The sequence below is a fragment of the Panthera tigris genome, chromosome B4 (genome assembly GCF_018350195.1).
Source record: "Panthera tigris isolate Pti1 chromosome B4, P.tigris_Pti1_mat1.1, whole genome shotgun sequence".
In the NCBI taxonomy this organism is placed as follows: domain Eukaryota; kingdom Metazoa; phylum Chordata; class Mammalia; order Carnivora; family Felidae; genus Panthera; species Panthera tigris.
In genome coordinates this window covers 120926997-120941231 of record NC_056666.1, presented here as the reverse complement: position 1 = coordinate 120941231, position 14235 = coordinate 120926997, and the positions used below count along the sequence as shown (strand labels likewise).

General features: G+C 41.6%; 1 protein-coding gene across 3 annotated transcripts in view; it reads right to left on the bottom strand.

Moving 5' to 3' along the window:
- The window catches only part of CHPT1 (choline phosphotransferase 1), a 35137-nt gene extending 29742 nt beyond the window's left edge, over nucleotides 1-5395 (bottom strand). Inside the window, exon 1 of one of the 3 annotated variants that reach the window (XR_006220180.1) lies at nucleotides 4928-5391. Coding sequence is in view for 2 of the 3 variants with exons in the window: in XM_042993018.1 (XP_042848952.1) it covers nucleotides 4928-5200 (273 nt within the window). In the remaining variant the exon portion in view is untranslated. Of the gene's footprint in view, nucleotides 1-4927 lie in introns of all 3 variants that reach the window. The other 2 variants (XM_042993018.1, XM_042993017.1) reach the window with 2 other exon arrangements.
- Between the last annotated feature and the right edge of the window lie 8840 nt (nucleotides 5396-14235).

Here is a 14235-nt window from a genome sequence, read left to right as displayed (position 1 = left end):
TATAAAATGGGGATAATAATAGTACTACTTCATAAAGTTGTTGAGAGGATTAAATGAGAAAACAGGCTAAAGCACCTTAAAATAATGCCTGGTACACAGTTAATACCCAGTAAATGTTAGTTGTTATTGTAGTTTTTATTGGAGTTTAGAAGATTAAGTGGTTGATTTGACTCCAGAGAAGGAAGAAAAATTTCATAAGGAAGTCATGTTAGAACTGGGCATTGACAGATGGAAACAGGACAGTAGGAAGGAAAAGGAAGGAGAAAAGAGAGGGACAAAACAAAGAGAAATCCTTGGTGTAGCAAGTAGTTCAATTTGGCTGGAGTGGAAAGTTCCTTAACAGACACAGTGGCTGCAACCCCAATCAAAATAGCACCAGCATTCTTCACAGAGCTATAGAACAAACAATTCTAAAGTTTGTATGGAACCACAAAAGACCCTGAATAGCCAAAGTAATGTTCAAAAAGAAAACCAAAGCTGGATGCATCACAATCCCAGACTTTAGCCTGTATTATAGAGCTGTAATCATCAAGACACTATTGTATTGGCACAAAAACAGACACATAGGCCAACGGAAGAGAACTAAAAACCCAGAAGTGGGCCCACAAATATACGGCCAACTAATCTTTGACAAAGCAGGAAAGAGTATCCAAGGAAAAACAAAAACAAAAACAAAAACAGTCTCTTAGCAAATGGTGCTAGGAGAACTGGACAGCAACATGAAGAAGAATGAACCTGGACCACTTCCTTATACCATACACAAAAATAATTTCAAAATGGATTAAAGACCTAAATGTGAGACAGGAAACCATCAAAATCCTAGATGAGAAAACAGACGGCAACCTCTTTGGCCGCAGCAACTTCTTACTTGACATGTCTCCCAAAGCAAGGGAATAAAAGCAAAAATGAACTATTGGGACCTCATCAAGATAAAAAGCTTTTGCACCGCAAAGGAAACAATCAACAAAACTAAAAGGCAACTGACGAACTGGGAGAAGATATTTACAAATGACATATCAGATAAAGGGCTAGCATCAAAAATCTATACAGAACTTACCAACCTCAACAACTGAAAAACAAATAATCCAGTGAAAAAATGGGCAGAAGACATGAATAGACATTTTTCCAACGAAGACATCCAGATGGCAAACAGACACATGAAAAGATGCTCAACATTGCTCATCTTCAGAGAAATACAAATCAAAACCACACTGAGATCCCACCTCACACTGGTCAGAGTGACTAAAATTAACAACTCAGGAAACAACAGGGGAACCTCTTGCACTGTTGGTGGGAATGCAAACTGGTGCTGCCACTCTGGAAAACAGTGTGGGGGGTTCTTCAAAAAATTAAAAATACAATTACCCTACGACCCAGCAACTGCACTACTAGGAATTTATCCAAAGGATACAGAAGTGTTGATTTGTAGGGGCATATGCACCCCAATGTTTATACCAACACTATCAACAATAACCAAATCATGGAAAGAGCCCAATGTCCATCAACTGATAAATGGATTAAGAAGATGTGGTATATGCATACAACGGAATACTATCAACAGTGAAAAAAAGAATGAAATCTTGCCATTTTCAACAATGTGGATGGAACTCGAAGGTATTATGCTACGTGAAATAGGCCAGTCAGAGAAAGACAGATATCACATGATTTTACTCATATGTGGAATTTGAGAAATTTAACAAATGATCATAAGGGAAGGGTAGAAAAAATAAGATAAAAACAGAGAGGGAGGCAAACCATTAAGAGACTCTTAAATACAAAGAACAATCTGAGGGTTTATGGGGGAGGGGGTATGGAGGGGTGGGAAAAAATGGGTGACGGGCATTAAGGAGGGCACTTGTTGGGATGAGCACTGGTTGTTATATGGAGGTGATAAATCACTGGAATCCATTCCTGAAGCCAGGACTACACTATATGTTAACTAATTTGAGAGTACATTAAAAAAAAAAAAAAAGTAGCTCTACAAAGCAATAAAATAAATTAAAAAATAGAAACAGTGACATGATATGCAGTTCAGAACACCACTGTAGAACTTAATATAAATCACTTAATTTTTTTCTATTAATTTCCCTTCATCCCCACTTATGTCCTAGAAATTAACAGTAGTAAAAATTAGATGAAGTGTTATTATTAATATAGATAATGTAGTCAGCATTACATATATGTAATCCTATTCGGGTAGGATTACATCCTATATGGGTACATAAACCAAAGTATCTAAATCCAAAAACCTTATGTATTTTCCCTGAGCCTTTCTGGAAGCAATCTGTCAAGTTTGAAAAAGCACTAATAATTCTTAAGACTAAGAATCAGAAAACACATTCCATGCCAGGTAAAAGTCACTTAACCCTCTGGGCCTCAATCTTCTCTTAATAAAAATGTATATACTACTATTACTTCAGGATGGATGGATAGAAGAAATGCTAGAATGGTGGTAAGGCTATTGTAGGAAGGGAAAAAACTTGCCAACCTCCTTGGGTAGACATAAAACACAAAGGCCACAATTGATGTAAAAGCACTTTACATACCTGATAAATCTCATATAAAACACAAGGAATTTTTCCTGCATACCACATACAGAAAGGCAGGAACTCTGGACCAGAAGGTGGTGGTAAATGATTTTATATATATATATATATATATATATATATGTCTATGTAGAATACATAATATATATAATATATAATATATATATTACATATATATAAATGAAAGTTTTGGGGTTAGATTGACTTAGATCTGAATATGTATATTATATATTATATAAATATACTATATGTATAATATATATAATATATATTATATATACATATATATATATTTATATAATATATATTATATATATATGTTTTGGAGTCAGATTGACTTAGATCTGAATCCTGTCAGGGCCTGTCATACAAGTTCTGTGACCTGAAAGCAAAACAGCCTGAACTACTGTGCTTCTTTCCTGCTATTGATGCGATTTTACCAAATACACAATGTCAATCCTATAATGGTTTTTCCCCTCACTGCTTCAGCCTCTTACAAGCACCTACAGGATCTAGTGACTTACATTTCAGAAATTCTTGTCAGTTTCACCTTATTATTTTAACCCTTACGCCTCCTTTTAGGGCCATTCTGATTTTTTCACTTTTTTTTTTTAAGTGTCTGAGATTTCCCCCCACCATCACCATTTTTTTAAAGGCAGTTAAGCCTAAAATTAATTAATCATAATTTTACCTCTTCCATCAAGCCCCTCTTGACCCTCCTAAACATAATCTATTAGACTTGTTTATGTGTCCTGCTCTCTGTAAGTGCTCAACAAATGCTTCTAAAGTTAATAATATTGACAAGTTCACAGTTTAATTGGCAAGTATCAGAAACATCCAAATGCGGTTAGCCAAATCTAGGCCCAATAAAAACTAAATTTTATTATATATTTTCAGGATATTTTTAATAATAGTGATATTTTTAATGTGTTGAGTAATATATTTAACTGTTGGGCAAACTACCTTTTTCTACATTTATCTGCAGGTAATGTATTATTTAATTCTCATTGCGTCCTTGTAAAATTGGTTTGGCAAGTATGATTTTCTAATTCATATGTGGGAAAACTGACCAGCAGTTATCTCTCTCTATGGTGCTGTGGAGCCCCATGAGAACTCAAACCTTCCACTTGTAAATCCAGTGCACCAACTCCGGGAAATTCTGCAAACAGACTGCAAAAATGAAAAACTAAAGAAACTTACTTTTTGCAAACAATATGGAAATGAATAACAATGGAAACATCTGCCAAGAACTCATATGTAATAAACATAACCATCAATTGGCAAGATATGTTTAAAATGTAGGCTCCATTAAATATTTTTTTAATGGACGGATAGTATGGAAGGCATAAAATATTTCCATTGTATTCCTGCTATCCAATTTCAACTTGAATTAATTCCCCACAGAACCTATACTAGGATTATAAAAGGGATTTCACTATTTGGAGAAAAAAGACAAGAAAGCTGTGTCACAGAATGTGCAATGTGATACTTATCTCATGTACTATGCCTTAAAGCTACAAATGGGAGTGGACCCCCTTTGCCTCCTACCCCATCCACACTGAGCCCAAGGGGGCTTCTGATTAACACTTGTCCAAAGCCCACGTTATCTTTTTTTTTAAATTTACTCTTATTTCAGATATATGTCAAATACGCATTGCTAACAAAATCTGTTGGCTTTTGTGACCCCTGGGTCGTGATAATAAGGATTATCGTCTGCTAATAATACCTTAGTTTGTTTTGCAGGTCAATGAGGCAAAGTGGAAGTTACCTCTTGGAAGTAACTTATCTTTGATCAGTGCTACCAGTAATTTCAGGATCACTAGCACAACCGTGAGAAACAGACGATTATAAAAGTGTCCAAAGGGTAACTCCGGCTTGGCCAACCCGACCTCAAGCCCTGGTGCCAGACAGGAAGGACGGAGACTGGGGGCGTTCAGTCCCCAGTGTGCAAAGTAACCGACAGCTTGTCCATCCCACAGCTCGGCGCCGGATGGGATGGAGGCCGGGCAGGCAGGCTTGCTGTGGCCCGGGGGAGGTTGAGTGCATACCGGGTTGAAGCAGTGACCTTGACAACCCCTCCGCCGCCCCGGGAGGCTCGGGGTGGACGCAGGGTTAGGGTAGCGGCGCGACAGCCTCCAGGTGGCCCGGGGAGTCTCAGGGCGGACGCAGCGCGGGGCAGTGGCGGTATCCCACCCCCACCCCCCCACCCCCCCACCCCCCCACCCCCGAGGCTGAGCCTCGCGGGGGTCTCCCGGCTCTCCCGGGCACCTCCAGCTGCGGGACGGCGGGGCATCTCGGGCGGGGTTCGGGCGGGGGACCGGGGCTTCCGGGACAGCAGTTGGGGGTCCCTCCTCCGCGGCCGGGCGGGAGGTGGGCCCTACCTCCTCGGTGGCCGTGGGGCAGTAGGAGATAAGCACGAGCGTGGTGAGCAGGTTGATGGCCAGGCCCAGGAGGGTGATGGAGTTGGGGGCCATCCACAGCGGGATCCACTGGAGCAGCCAGGTCCAGTAAACCTGCAGCGGCGGCTCGAGCAGCGAGACGCCCGCCGCGCTGTAGCGGTGCTCCTCCAGCCGCCGCAGCTGCGCCGCGCTCAGCGGCTCCGCCAGCGCCTTCAGCCAGCGCGGCGCCGGCCTGGCCCCGGCGCCCGCCGCCATGGCCGCCTGCGGGCCCTGCCGCTTCGAGGGAGCGCGGCCCGTGCCCGGCGCCAGGGCGGGGAGAGGTGAAGGGAGGGGCTTGCGGACCGGGGCCTGTGGCTGCCGGGTGGGACTCTCCGGTCGGGCTCGCTCGACCGAGGTCGAGGTCAGGCGGGGCCGCCCCAGGTCCCGGGGCCCCCGCCCCCAGAGCGGCCCGGCCGCTCTTGCGACCGCGGGGGTGGAGTGAGGGCGGGGCCTCCGGGGAGAGGACCTGGGGGAGGGGTTGGGGAGAGTCCGGCGAGGTGTCAGGGAGGGTTGGACCGGCTCTCGCTGGCCACCAGGTCACCACTAGGGTCCCGCCAACAGTAACTTTCTGGTTGGCGTGCAAGGGCCCTGACTTCCCCAAGGGGCTGATGCACCTGCCTCTAAAGTTCGATTCTTCTCCAAGGATGTCTGGTCGGGCTCCCGTGAGGAAAAACTCCTCGCTAGCTGGGCAGTTAGAGGCTGGTTCCTCTAACCTGTGGTCTTGTGCACAACTCTTTTCTCCTGGTGTGGGTGTGCCCTGGCCTTTGGCTAACTACTGAAGGACGACGCTGCGTGTGGAGTCTGGCGGGAGGGGAGGGCGGTTGGTTGTGTGAGAACATGATTTTGCACATCTTGGGTCACCGGCCTCATGGCCCCATCTGTCTGTCCAAAAAGAGGTCCTACTTGATAAACGCACCACAAAAACAATTCTTCTTCCAACCCAAAGAACAGGGGCCCTTTAGCTCTATAGAACTCTCTCTGTGGGTTCAAAGACCAAGATATTGAAAGGAAAAATCAGGACTTGAAAAGGCTTGCTAACAAGGGGACTGAATGGTTGAAACTCAAATGCCCTTTTATCAGAGCATCCAGTACCAGTAATTGGACATTTTTACACGCAGCCTTCTCTGGCGATAGAGGACAGAGATCCAGGCAGCGTCCTCCCACTATACAGTGGACTGAGCACACTTGCCACACAATGGTAGCTCACCAGCCCCTTACCTCACAATGCACCTCTTTACACAGGGGACATCCTGCCATAAACATTGCACAGCCTGAGATAAGCCTCCCTCTTGCCTTTTTTTACTTCCTGGTTCTGATCTTTATGCAATTTTCTAAGGCATAGAACAAGCTCAGAGACTGCTTTCAAGACAGTGTGTTAAGAAACATGTATCAGCAGATGCAGTTTGTCCCGCAGGATTCACATTATGACACCTCGGAGAGGAGTCAGCAAACTACTAACAGCCCACCACCTGTTTTAGTACAGCCCACGGGCTAAGTATGGTCTTTACATTTTTAAATGGCTGAAAAAAAATCAAAGGAATTTTTTTGATGCAAAATTATATGAAATTCAAACTTCAGTGTCACAAATAAGGCCACGTTTATGCTTCACATATTGTTTAAACTACTTTCTCACTCAAAAGCCGAGTTCTGTGGTTGTGACAAACACCACACGGGCCTGCAAACCCTGGAATATTTACAGTCTGGTCCCTCACAGGAAAAAGTTTGGTGACCCCTGCCTTAGGTGTCTATAGACCAAACCATTCTTTGGATATATACCTCCTAATCTTTCATGTGAAGAAAAAAGTGCTGAAAAATGCAGGAAAGGAATCAGAATGACAGAGATCCATTTTTAACTATGCTGGTTTTATGTACAGTAAACTTGGAGACATCTGTTTTTTTAATTTATCAATGCCATGAAAAATCCAGGGTGAAATCCTTTTTCACATCAATAAATTTAACTATATTACAGATAATTTCTAGTGCACATCAAAACATCAAAGGAGAATGAAAAGACACAAGCCATAAACCAGGAAAAGGTATTTCCCTGAAATAAAATCCACATTGACTACTACCCAGATTATATAAAGAATTCCTAAAATCAACAAGAAACAGAAAAACAATCAACTGGGCTTATATTCAGATACCTGTAAGAAAAATCCCCAAAATCTGGTGACATAAACAAAATAAGAGTTTATTTCTTTCTCGCATAAAAATCTATAATTGCAGTGGCCTCATGATCATTAGGAACTCAGGCTCTTCTGTCTTTCTCTTCTAACATCCTCTCTCTGACTTGTACCTTAAGGTAATTACTTGGTTCTGAATGGCCTCTGGAGCTCCACCCATTCTATTTGCATTTCAAGTAGACGGAAAGAGAAAGGGAGTGAAAAAAAAAAATAATAAGTTGGATACCACTCAGCCAAGCCAGCAAAATAAGGTGCTTTTCTAAAATTCCAAACCAACACTTCTACATGCATCCCACTAGCCCAGAACTTAATCACGTGGCCTTGAGTGCAAGTATTAGCAAGGAGGAATAGGAGGGGACAACCATTTTGATAAATAATCTGGCATTATCTGGTAAAGTTGAATATGCACGTACTCTAGCACCACAATTCTGACCCAGGAGTACATCCTAGAGAAATTCTTGCACATGTGTCCTAGGAGATAGGTATAAGAATATTCATCTTTGTACAATAATCAACAACTATAAATACCCTAAATGTCCACTAATACTGAATGGATAAGCTGAGGTATTTTCACACAATTTAATATTATACAGCAAGTTTAATATAGCAGTAGAAAATAAACCATAGCTACACTTATTAACATGAATTGCACAAGTATAATACTGAGAGACAGGAAAAGAAGCAAGTTACAGAAAAAATGCACATAATATGATTTATTTAATTCACACAGAGTTCAAAAACATGTATGACTTTGCATTTAGGAATATGTACATATGTGACATAAGCTATGAAGAAAAGGAAAAAAAATGATATATAAAATTCCAGAAATGGGATTGTAGAAGGGCACACAGATTGATTCCAAAGTATTGGTAATTATATTAATTAGGATACAAAACCCCATGGTCTAAGTATTTTTCTCTCACCTATTGTCAGGGAATTCTGGGCTGGTATGGCAACTCCAAAGTGTCAGGGACACTGATTCCTTCCATTTTATTAGGACGTGATGGTGATCTGGCTGTGACATCTGTCACCCCATTGATCACCAGGGTTGATTCGGCTTATCTGGCTGGGTAGGCGGGTGTCCCCTTCTTCCCTCGATGCTGCATGTGCATCCCTCCTGAAGCTGTGCACTCCGTAGAAGAGGACGACCTTCCCCAATACAGGAGGATCATTCTTCGGTCAAGGGTATACGAGTAGTTGCGCTCCCCTGCTAGAACCTCCAAACAAGCTCTAGAGGTCCATTTTATTAGACTGTCACCCTCAGGATGTTGCCCCTTGTCCTTGTAGTAAAAAACGACTAACCACAAGTTCCAACCAAATCAAATGGGAAAAAAGAGAAGCTGTGCTCTTTTCCTTGCTAGGGCGTGGCCTAAAATTGTACCTGTTTCTTCTGCTCTTATCCTATTGGCCAAAACTTGGTCACATGGCTATGTGTAGCTGCAAGAAAGGCTAGAAACGCAGTTTTTAGCTGGCTAACCATTTTCCCCTGTAAATAATTTCTGTTATTACTGAAAGGTTGGAAAATGGATATTGAAGGGCCCTTTTGCTATCTCAGCCACAATTTAAAAAAAATTTTTTTTTTAACATTTATTTATTTTTGAGACAGAGAGAGTCAGAGCATGAAGGGGGGGGGGGGGGTCAGAGAGAGGGAGACACAGAATCTGAAACAGGCTCCAGGCTGTGAGCTGTCAGCACAGAGCCTGTGGCAGGGCTTGAACTCACGGACCGCAAGATCATGACCTGAGCGGAAGTCGTTCGATCAACCGACTGAGCCACCCAGGCACCCCTCTCAGCCACAATTTTTAAACTAGGTAGTAGGAACATGGTATTTATTTTATTTATGCTATATATGTGTAATCATTTTTCTTTGCAAATATGGAATATTATATCATCAAAAAGGAGTAAACGTAATAAAAAATTAAAAGCACATTTTCTCTAACACTCATACTCTTAAGCTGCTTTCTACCCTTGTTTTTTGGGGAAAATTTTTGGAAATGTCAAATGAATTCAAGACCTATTAAGGCCTACCTGTCTAATGTCAAAGAAAAGTAGATTAGAGATTTCCCATTATTTCACCTCTTGAATCGTGGCTTCCTTTGATTACCATGGTTTATCACATAGTGATTGATGTTCACAAATTTTCCATTTTTGAACTAACATGGTAGCTTACATTTATGAGCTCCACTGAGGCACTGTTCTAAGCATCAGGAGTTATTTCATTTAATATTTTAAAAATCCTATGAAGTAGGTATGATTCTCATACCCATTTGCAGATTTTTTTCATTGGATCCCACTGAGGTTCAATAACTTGCAATGACTGCACAACTAGAAAAGTGGTAAAACCAGGATTCAAGACCACATAGTTTGATTCCAGAGCCTATACTGCTAACCATAGCTAAATGCCACCTACTAAATTACATATATAAATATTGGACTTAGATGGATATTTTTGTCAATATTCAACTGTCCAGTTTCTATATATCATGTAGATTTTATGCCATTCTAGATATTATGTAAAAAATGGTTTTATTTAAATACTGAAACTGATGAAGAATTCCCTTGCTCAGATGCCTTTGGTAAAGTCCAACCTCCCTAGCTTGGCATTTGAAGGCTGAATCTACTTTTCCAGTCTTACCTCCCAAATATCTCCTCTAACCTCGCTTCCCTTTCTAAGTCTCGTGCTCCAACTTTCATTAGCTGTTGCCAAACACACCCAGAATTTTCTCATGTCCTGATTTTCTCCCTGGGCTTGGGGAGTACCTTCCATCCCTCATTACCCCTAAAACATTGCCTGCCAATCAAGACTCAGCTTAAATTCCATCTTCTCTGAGATGACCTTGCACATTCTTCCAGTTTGACCTCTCCTGCTTCCACACAACCAGAGCCTTTGTACTTGTATTCCACTCTGTCTTTGGTCACTTACTTATATACCAATCTACCTCTCACCCAGCTTATAGAGTACTAGGATCACATTCCTGCACTGAGTGTGTTCCTCAATACCTGGCACTCAATAGACATCCATACTTTTAAAAAACTTTTCATTTTGAAATAATTATAGACTCAGAAAGTAGCAAAAATAATACAGAGGGGTCTCTTGTACTCGTCACCTACCCTCCCCCAATGGTAACATCTTAACATATTCACAGTACAATAGGTCCACAAATTTTTACTTGATTGTTTAGCTAAACTGAATTTCTTTCCCAAAAGAGAAAGGATATCTTGGTTTTACTTCTGCTTCTCTTTGTGTATGTAACTTTCACTTACATTTCAAAACTCCTTCCTCAGCATCTCAGCCAACTTCCCACAAAAGGTAACATAGTCTCATATAGTCAGATCAGGTGCATCTGTTGTGATATAACGGCTTCAAAAAGCCACTGATTTCCATTGGTTTGGAAAAAGGCATGGGTTGCAATCAAGAAATCACTGGCTAGGGTTGCCTAGCTGGCTCAGTCTGATAAGCCTCAGACACTTGATTTCGGCTCAGGTCATGATCTTGCCATTAGTGGGTTCACGTCCCCTGTCAGGCTTTGCATTGTCAGCGGGGAGCCTGCTTGGGATTCTTTCTCCCTCTCTTTCTGCCCCTCCACGCCTCTCAAAAATAAAAAAATAAACTTGAAAAAAAAGAAATCATTGGCTAGATTTGGGGTGTAGCAGAATGTTATCATTTAGGGAGTCAAGCTGTGTGTTTAGAGGTTTAGACTCATAGGATGGAGTATTTATAAAGATTAGTATGGTTCTGCAGTTCTTTTTTCATTTACTTGCTTTGATCTAATTTATGTTTTTATAGTTTTGTACTTTGAGACTTTAAAGTCCATACTTTATAGAACTATGATACCTTACAAAATCCATGAGCAGACATGCAGTGTTTAATAGTAGGTTGCCAAAACCCTTTGCTCTCTTCTTTTACAAATGCTTGATTTCCTGAACGAAATCAGAAAACAATATTTCACAATATAGTCCCTGAGATGTTGTAATTGTGCTTTTTATCTGAAATTGTGAAAGCAATTTAGGATTAAGGAAACTGATTTCCCTCAGAGACAGTTCTTAGCACTTTTTTTTTATATCCTTTAACCTTTTTAATTTGTTAACCTTTTCTGAGTTCACATCCTACTGCTTTAAGATTTTTTCCACAATATGATTTGAGGAGCACTAGTGGGAATGTTCTTCCTCAAAAATTCCTTCTTCAGCAGTCTAGGGTGCCTGAAATCCTACGAGTTATTCCTGTCTTCCGGTTAGGGCTTTTAGGAGTGACAGGTTAGGTCACATGTCAGTGTTAAGTTAGGTTGTTATCAGGAATACTTTAGGAGGGACACTTTTATCAGACTGACTTTCTTTTGGGCAGGTGAGAGACAATGGCCCCAAATAAATATCCATATAAGGAGCTAGAGAGAAAGAGGGCTGGAGCCACACCTGTCCTGAAGGAACAGGTACAGGACTCACCTGGAGATCCTGTTACAATAAAGGTTCCGAGTGAGGAGATGTGGAGAGTGCATGGTGCTGAGTTTTCTTTCCTAACATGCTCCCGGATGATGCCCATGCTGCTGGTCACAAGACCACATTTCAAGTGCAACATCCACTCTTAGAAGGCTTGGGTATAGGCATTGCTCTGAAGAAGCCCTTTAAACCCCAGGTGGAAGGGGGCTAGGGCAGAACAAAGAGAGAAAGCACTGGGGGCAGTTAAGGGACAAGAAAAGAAAGACCAGTTTGGCTCACTTAATTCTGTTTAAAGCTGTTTTTTTCCAGGACAAAGAAGAGTTAGATGATAGATAGATAGATATTTAAGATTTTGTATTTTATTTTATATTTCTGATTTTATATTATATATATTACATATATATGTATATATTTATTTAAAACTCATTACATAATGTTCTCACCAGTGGAACTGAGATCCACTTGTTGGTCCCTGGTGAAGGTGTTGGCTGCTGGTTGTTGATGAGGCTTTTCTAAGATTATGCCATGCTTCCAAGAACTGGGACACCTTTAGCTCCCTGACAGTGTGTCTGGAACAACATCCATTGGAAGATCTGGGAATAAAAAATTGTTTTGTATTAAAATAAACTCCTATATCACAGAGAAGAATATAACATGTGCATAAAGTTCAATGGGTAAGCATACAAGGGGTTGTGGTGGTAGTCTCAGGCTATGCTCTCAGGTTCTGTCCAAGGTTTTCTTTTCTTCTGCAAAGAGGAATAGGGAGGGTGGTGGGGGACAGGTTAAGAAACCACTGCTGAGATAATGCCTGTAAAACACAGAAGTAGGTGCTTTTTAAAAATTTTTTTTTTATTGTTGATTTTCTCTTTGCCATTTCCCCTTTCTTTAGTTCCTTGCCTTGTGAGGTTATTTCTGGCTTCATTTTTATCTCACTGCTCTTGATTTCCCCTCCCTTGGTGAAAATAATAATGTGTTAGTCAGTTCTCCTTTTCTCCCCCTGGTTTGATGTTGATTCTTGGTCTTGCCCTCCACCAAGCCCCTTCTTGCCATCTCCTGCTGATCTGTCCATCACTCTTGCTTAACTTCCTCAGAGAGTGGAGTTACTACTTTGGTGACACTTTGGTTCAGAGTCCATGCTTGCTATTATGAGGACTCAACAATCATGGAGAAACTTGTCTCACCAAGGAACTCCTACTATTGCTACCTAATGTTTGTTGAACCCTAACTAAGAGCTATTGACAAGTGAATAAAGTCACCCTGTGCAGAGATGCTCTGCCTCTTCTTGGCAGTCTTTGCTACCACCCAACCTGGCTCCAGCTCAGCGGTACCTCCCCAGGGCAGGAATGGGAACTGAATGGACAATGACCCCCAGTGGACACTCAGGAGTGTGGCTGGGATGACCAGTCCAATGGCACTTCAGGGGATACATTACTTGGGTGTCTAGTGTCTGGAATTTTCCAAATGACCACATGACTCCAAATCAGTTTTGGTTTATTTTGCAACATGGCTTCTTTCCAATTACCCCTTGTCCTAATCATCCAAGAAGGATGCCTTACAAAGTCCAAATAATGGTTCCTTTCCTTGCCACAGTGTTTCTGGTAACCCCTAGTTCTTTTTTATTTATTTTTTCATTAACAAAACAAAAAAAAAAGCCGATATACACGCCAATAAAATTGATATGTAATGTCTTTAAAATGTTTTCTTGGGCTCCAAGACTAGGATGAGGGGGAGAGTTCAGGAATAAAGGAGGGAGCCTCTTGCCTGTGGATAGCTGTGTAAGTGCTTATCTACGAAGAACAGAAGGATGCTTTCTAAAGCTATTGCTTGGGAGTGAAAGAAATTATGGTGGACTATGCGCTTGAGTGCGATGTTTTTTCCTTTCATGACTAGAGTCAGCCGGTGCCCCAAGCCACCCTGAGTGACTTCTCTGGGAGTGTTTAACTGTTTTGCTGCCTCTCTGGTATTTTGTTCCTAGTAATCTACTCCAGAGAGTAGAAAAATATTCAGCTAGGCCATAGGTTCCTCAGACCAGAGCAGTTGGTTGTTCATCAAGTGGTTTGTTTCTCTAGTCCATTCTAAGTTATCAAAGTTTAATAACAAAGGATTTTATAAATATATACATGTAGCAAGCACCTGAATTTTTGGTACAAGGATGGTAATTAATGGCCCAGCTAAAATAAGAACTAAAACACGGGCACCTGGGTGACTCAGTTGGTTAAGCCTCTGACTCTTGATTTCGGCTCAGGTCATGATCCCAGCATCCTAAAATTGAGCCCTGCATCAAGCCTCATTTCAAGCTCTGCACTGAGTGTGGAGTCTGCTTAAGATTCTCTCTCTCTCTCTCTCTCTCTCTCTCTCTCCCTCCCTCCCTCCCTCTCTATCTCTCTGAGGCTCAGTCGGTTAAGTGTCCGACTTTGGCTCAGGTCATGATCTCATGGTTCTCGAGTTTGAGCCCTGCATCAGCCTCTGTGCTGACAACTCACAGCTTGGAGCCTGCTTTGGATTCTGTGTCTCCCTCTCTCTCTCTCTCTCTGCCACTTTCCTGCTTGCGGTCTGTCTCTCTCACTCTTAAAAATAAATAAACATTAAAAAAATATTTTAAAAAGATTCTCTCTCCTTCTGCCCCCTCCCCCC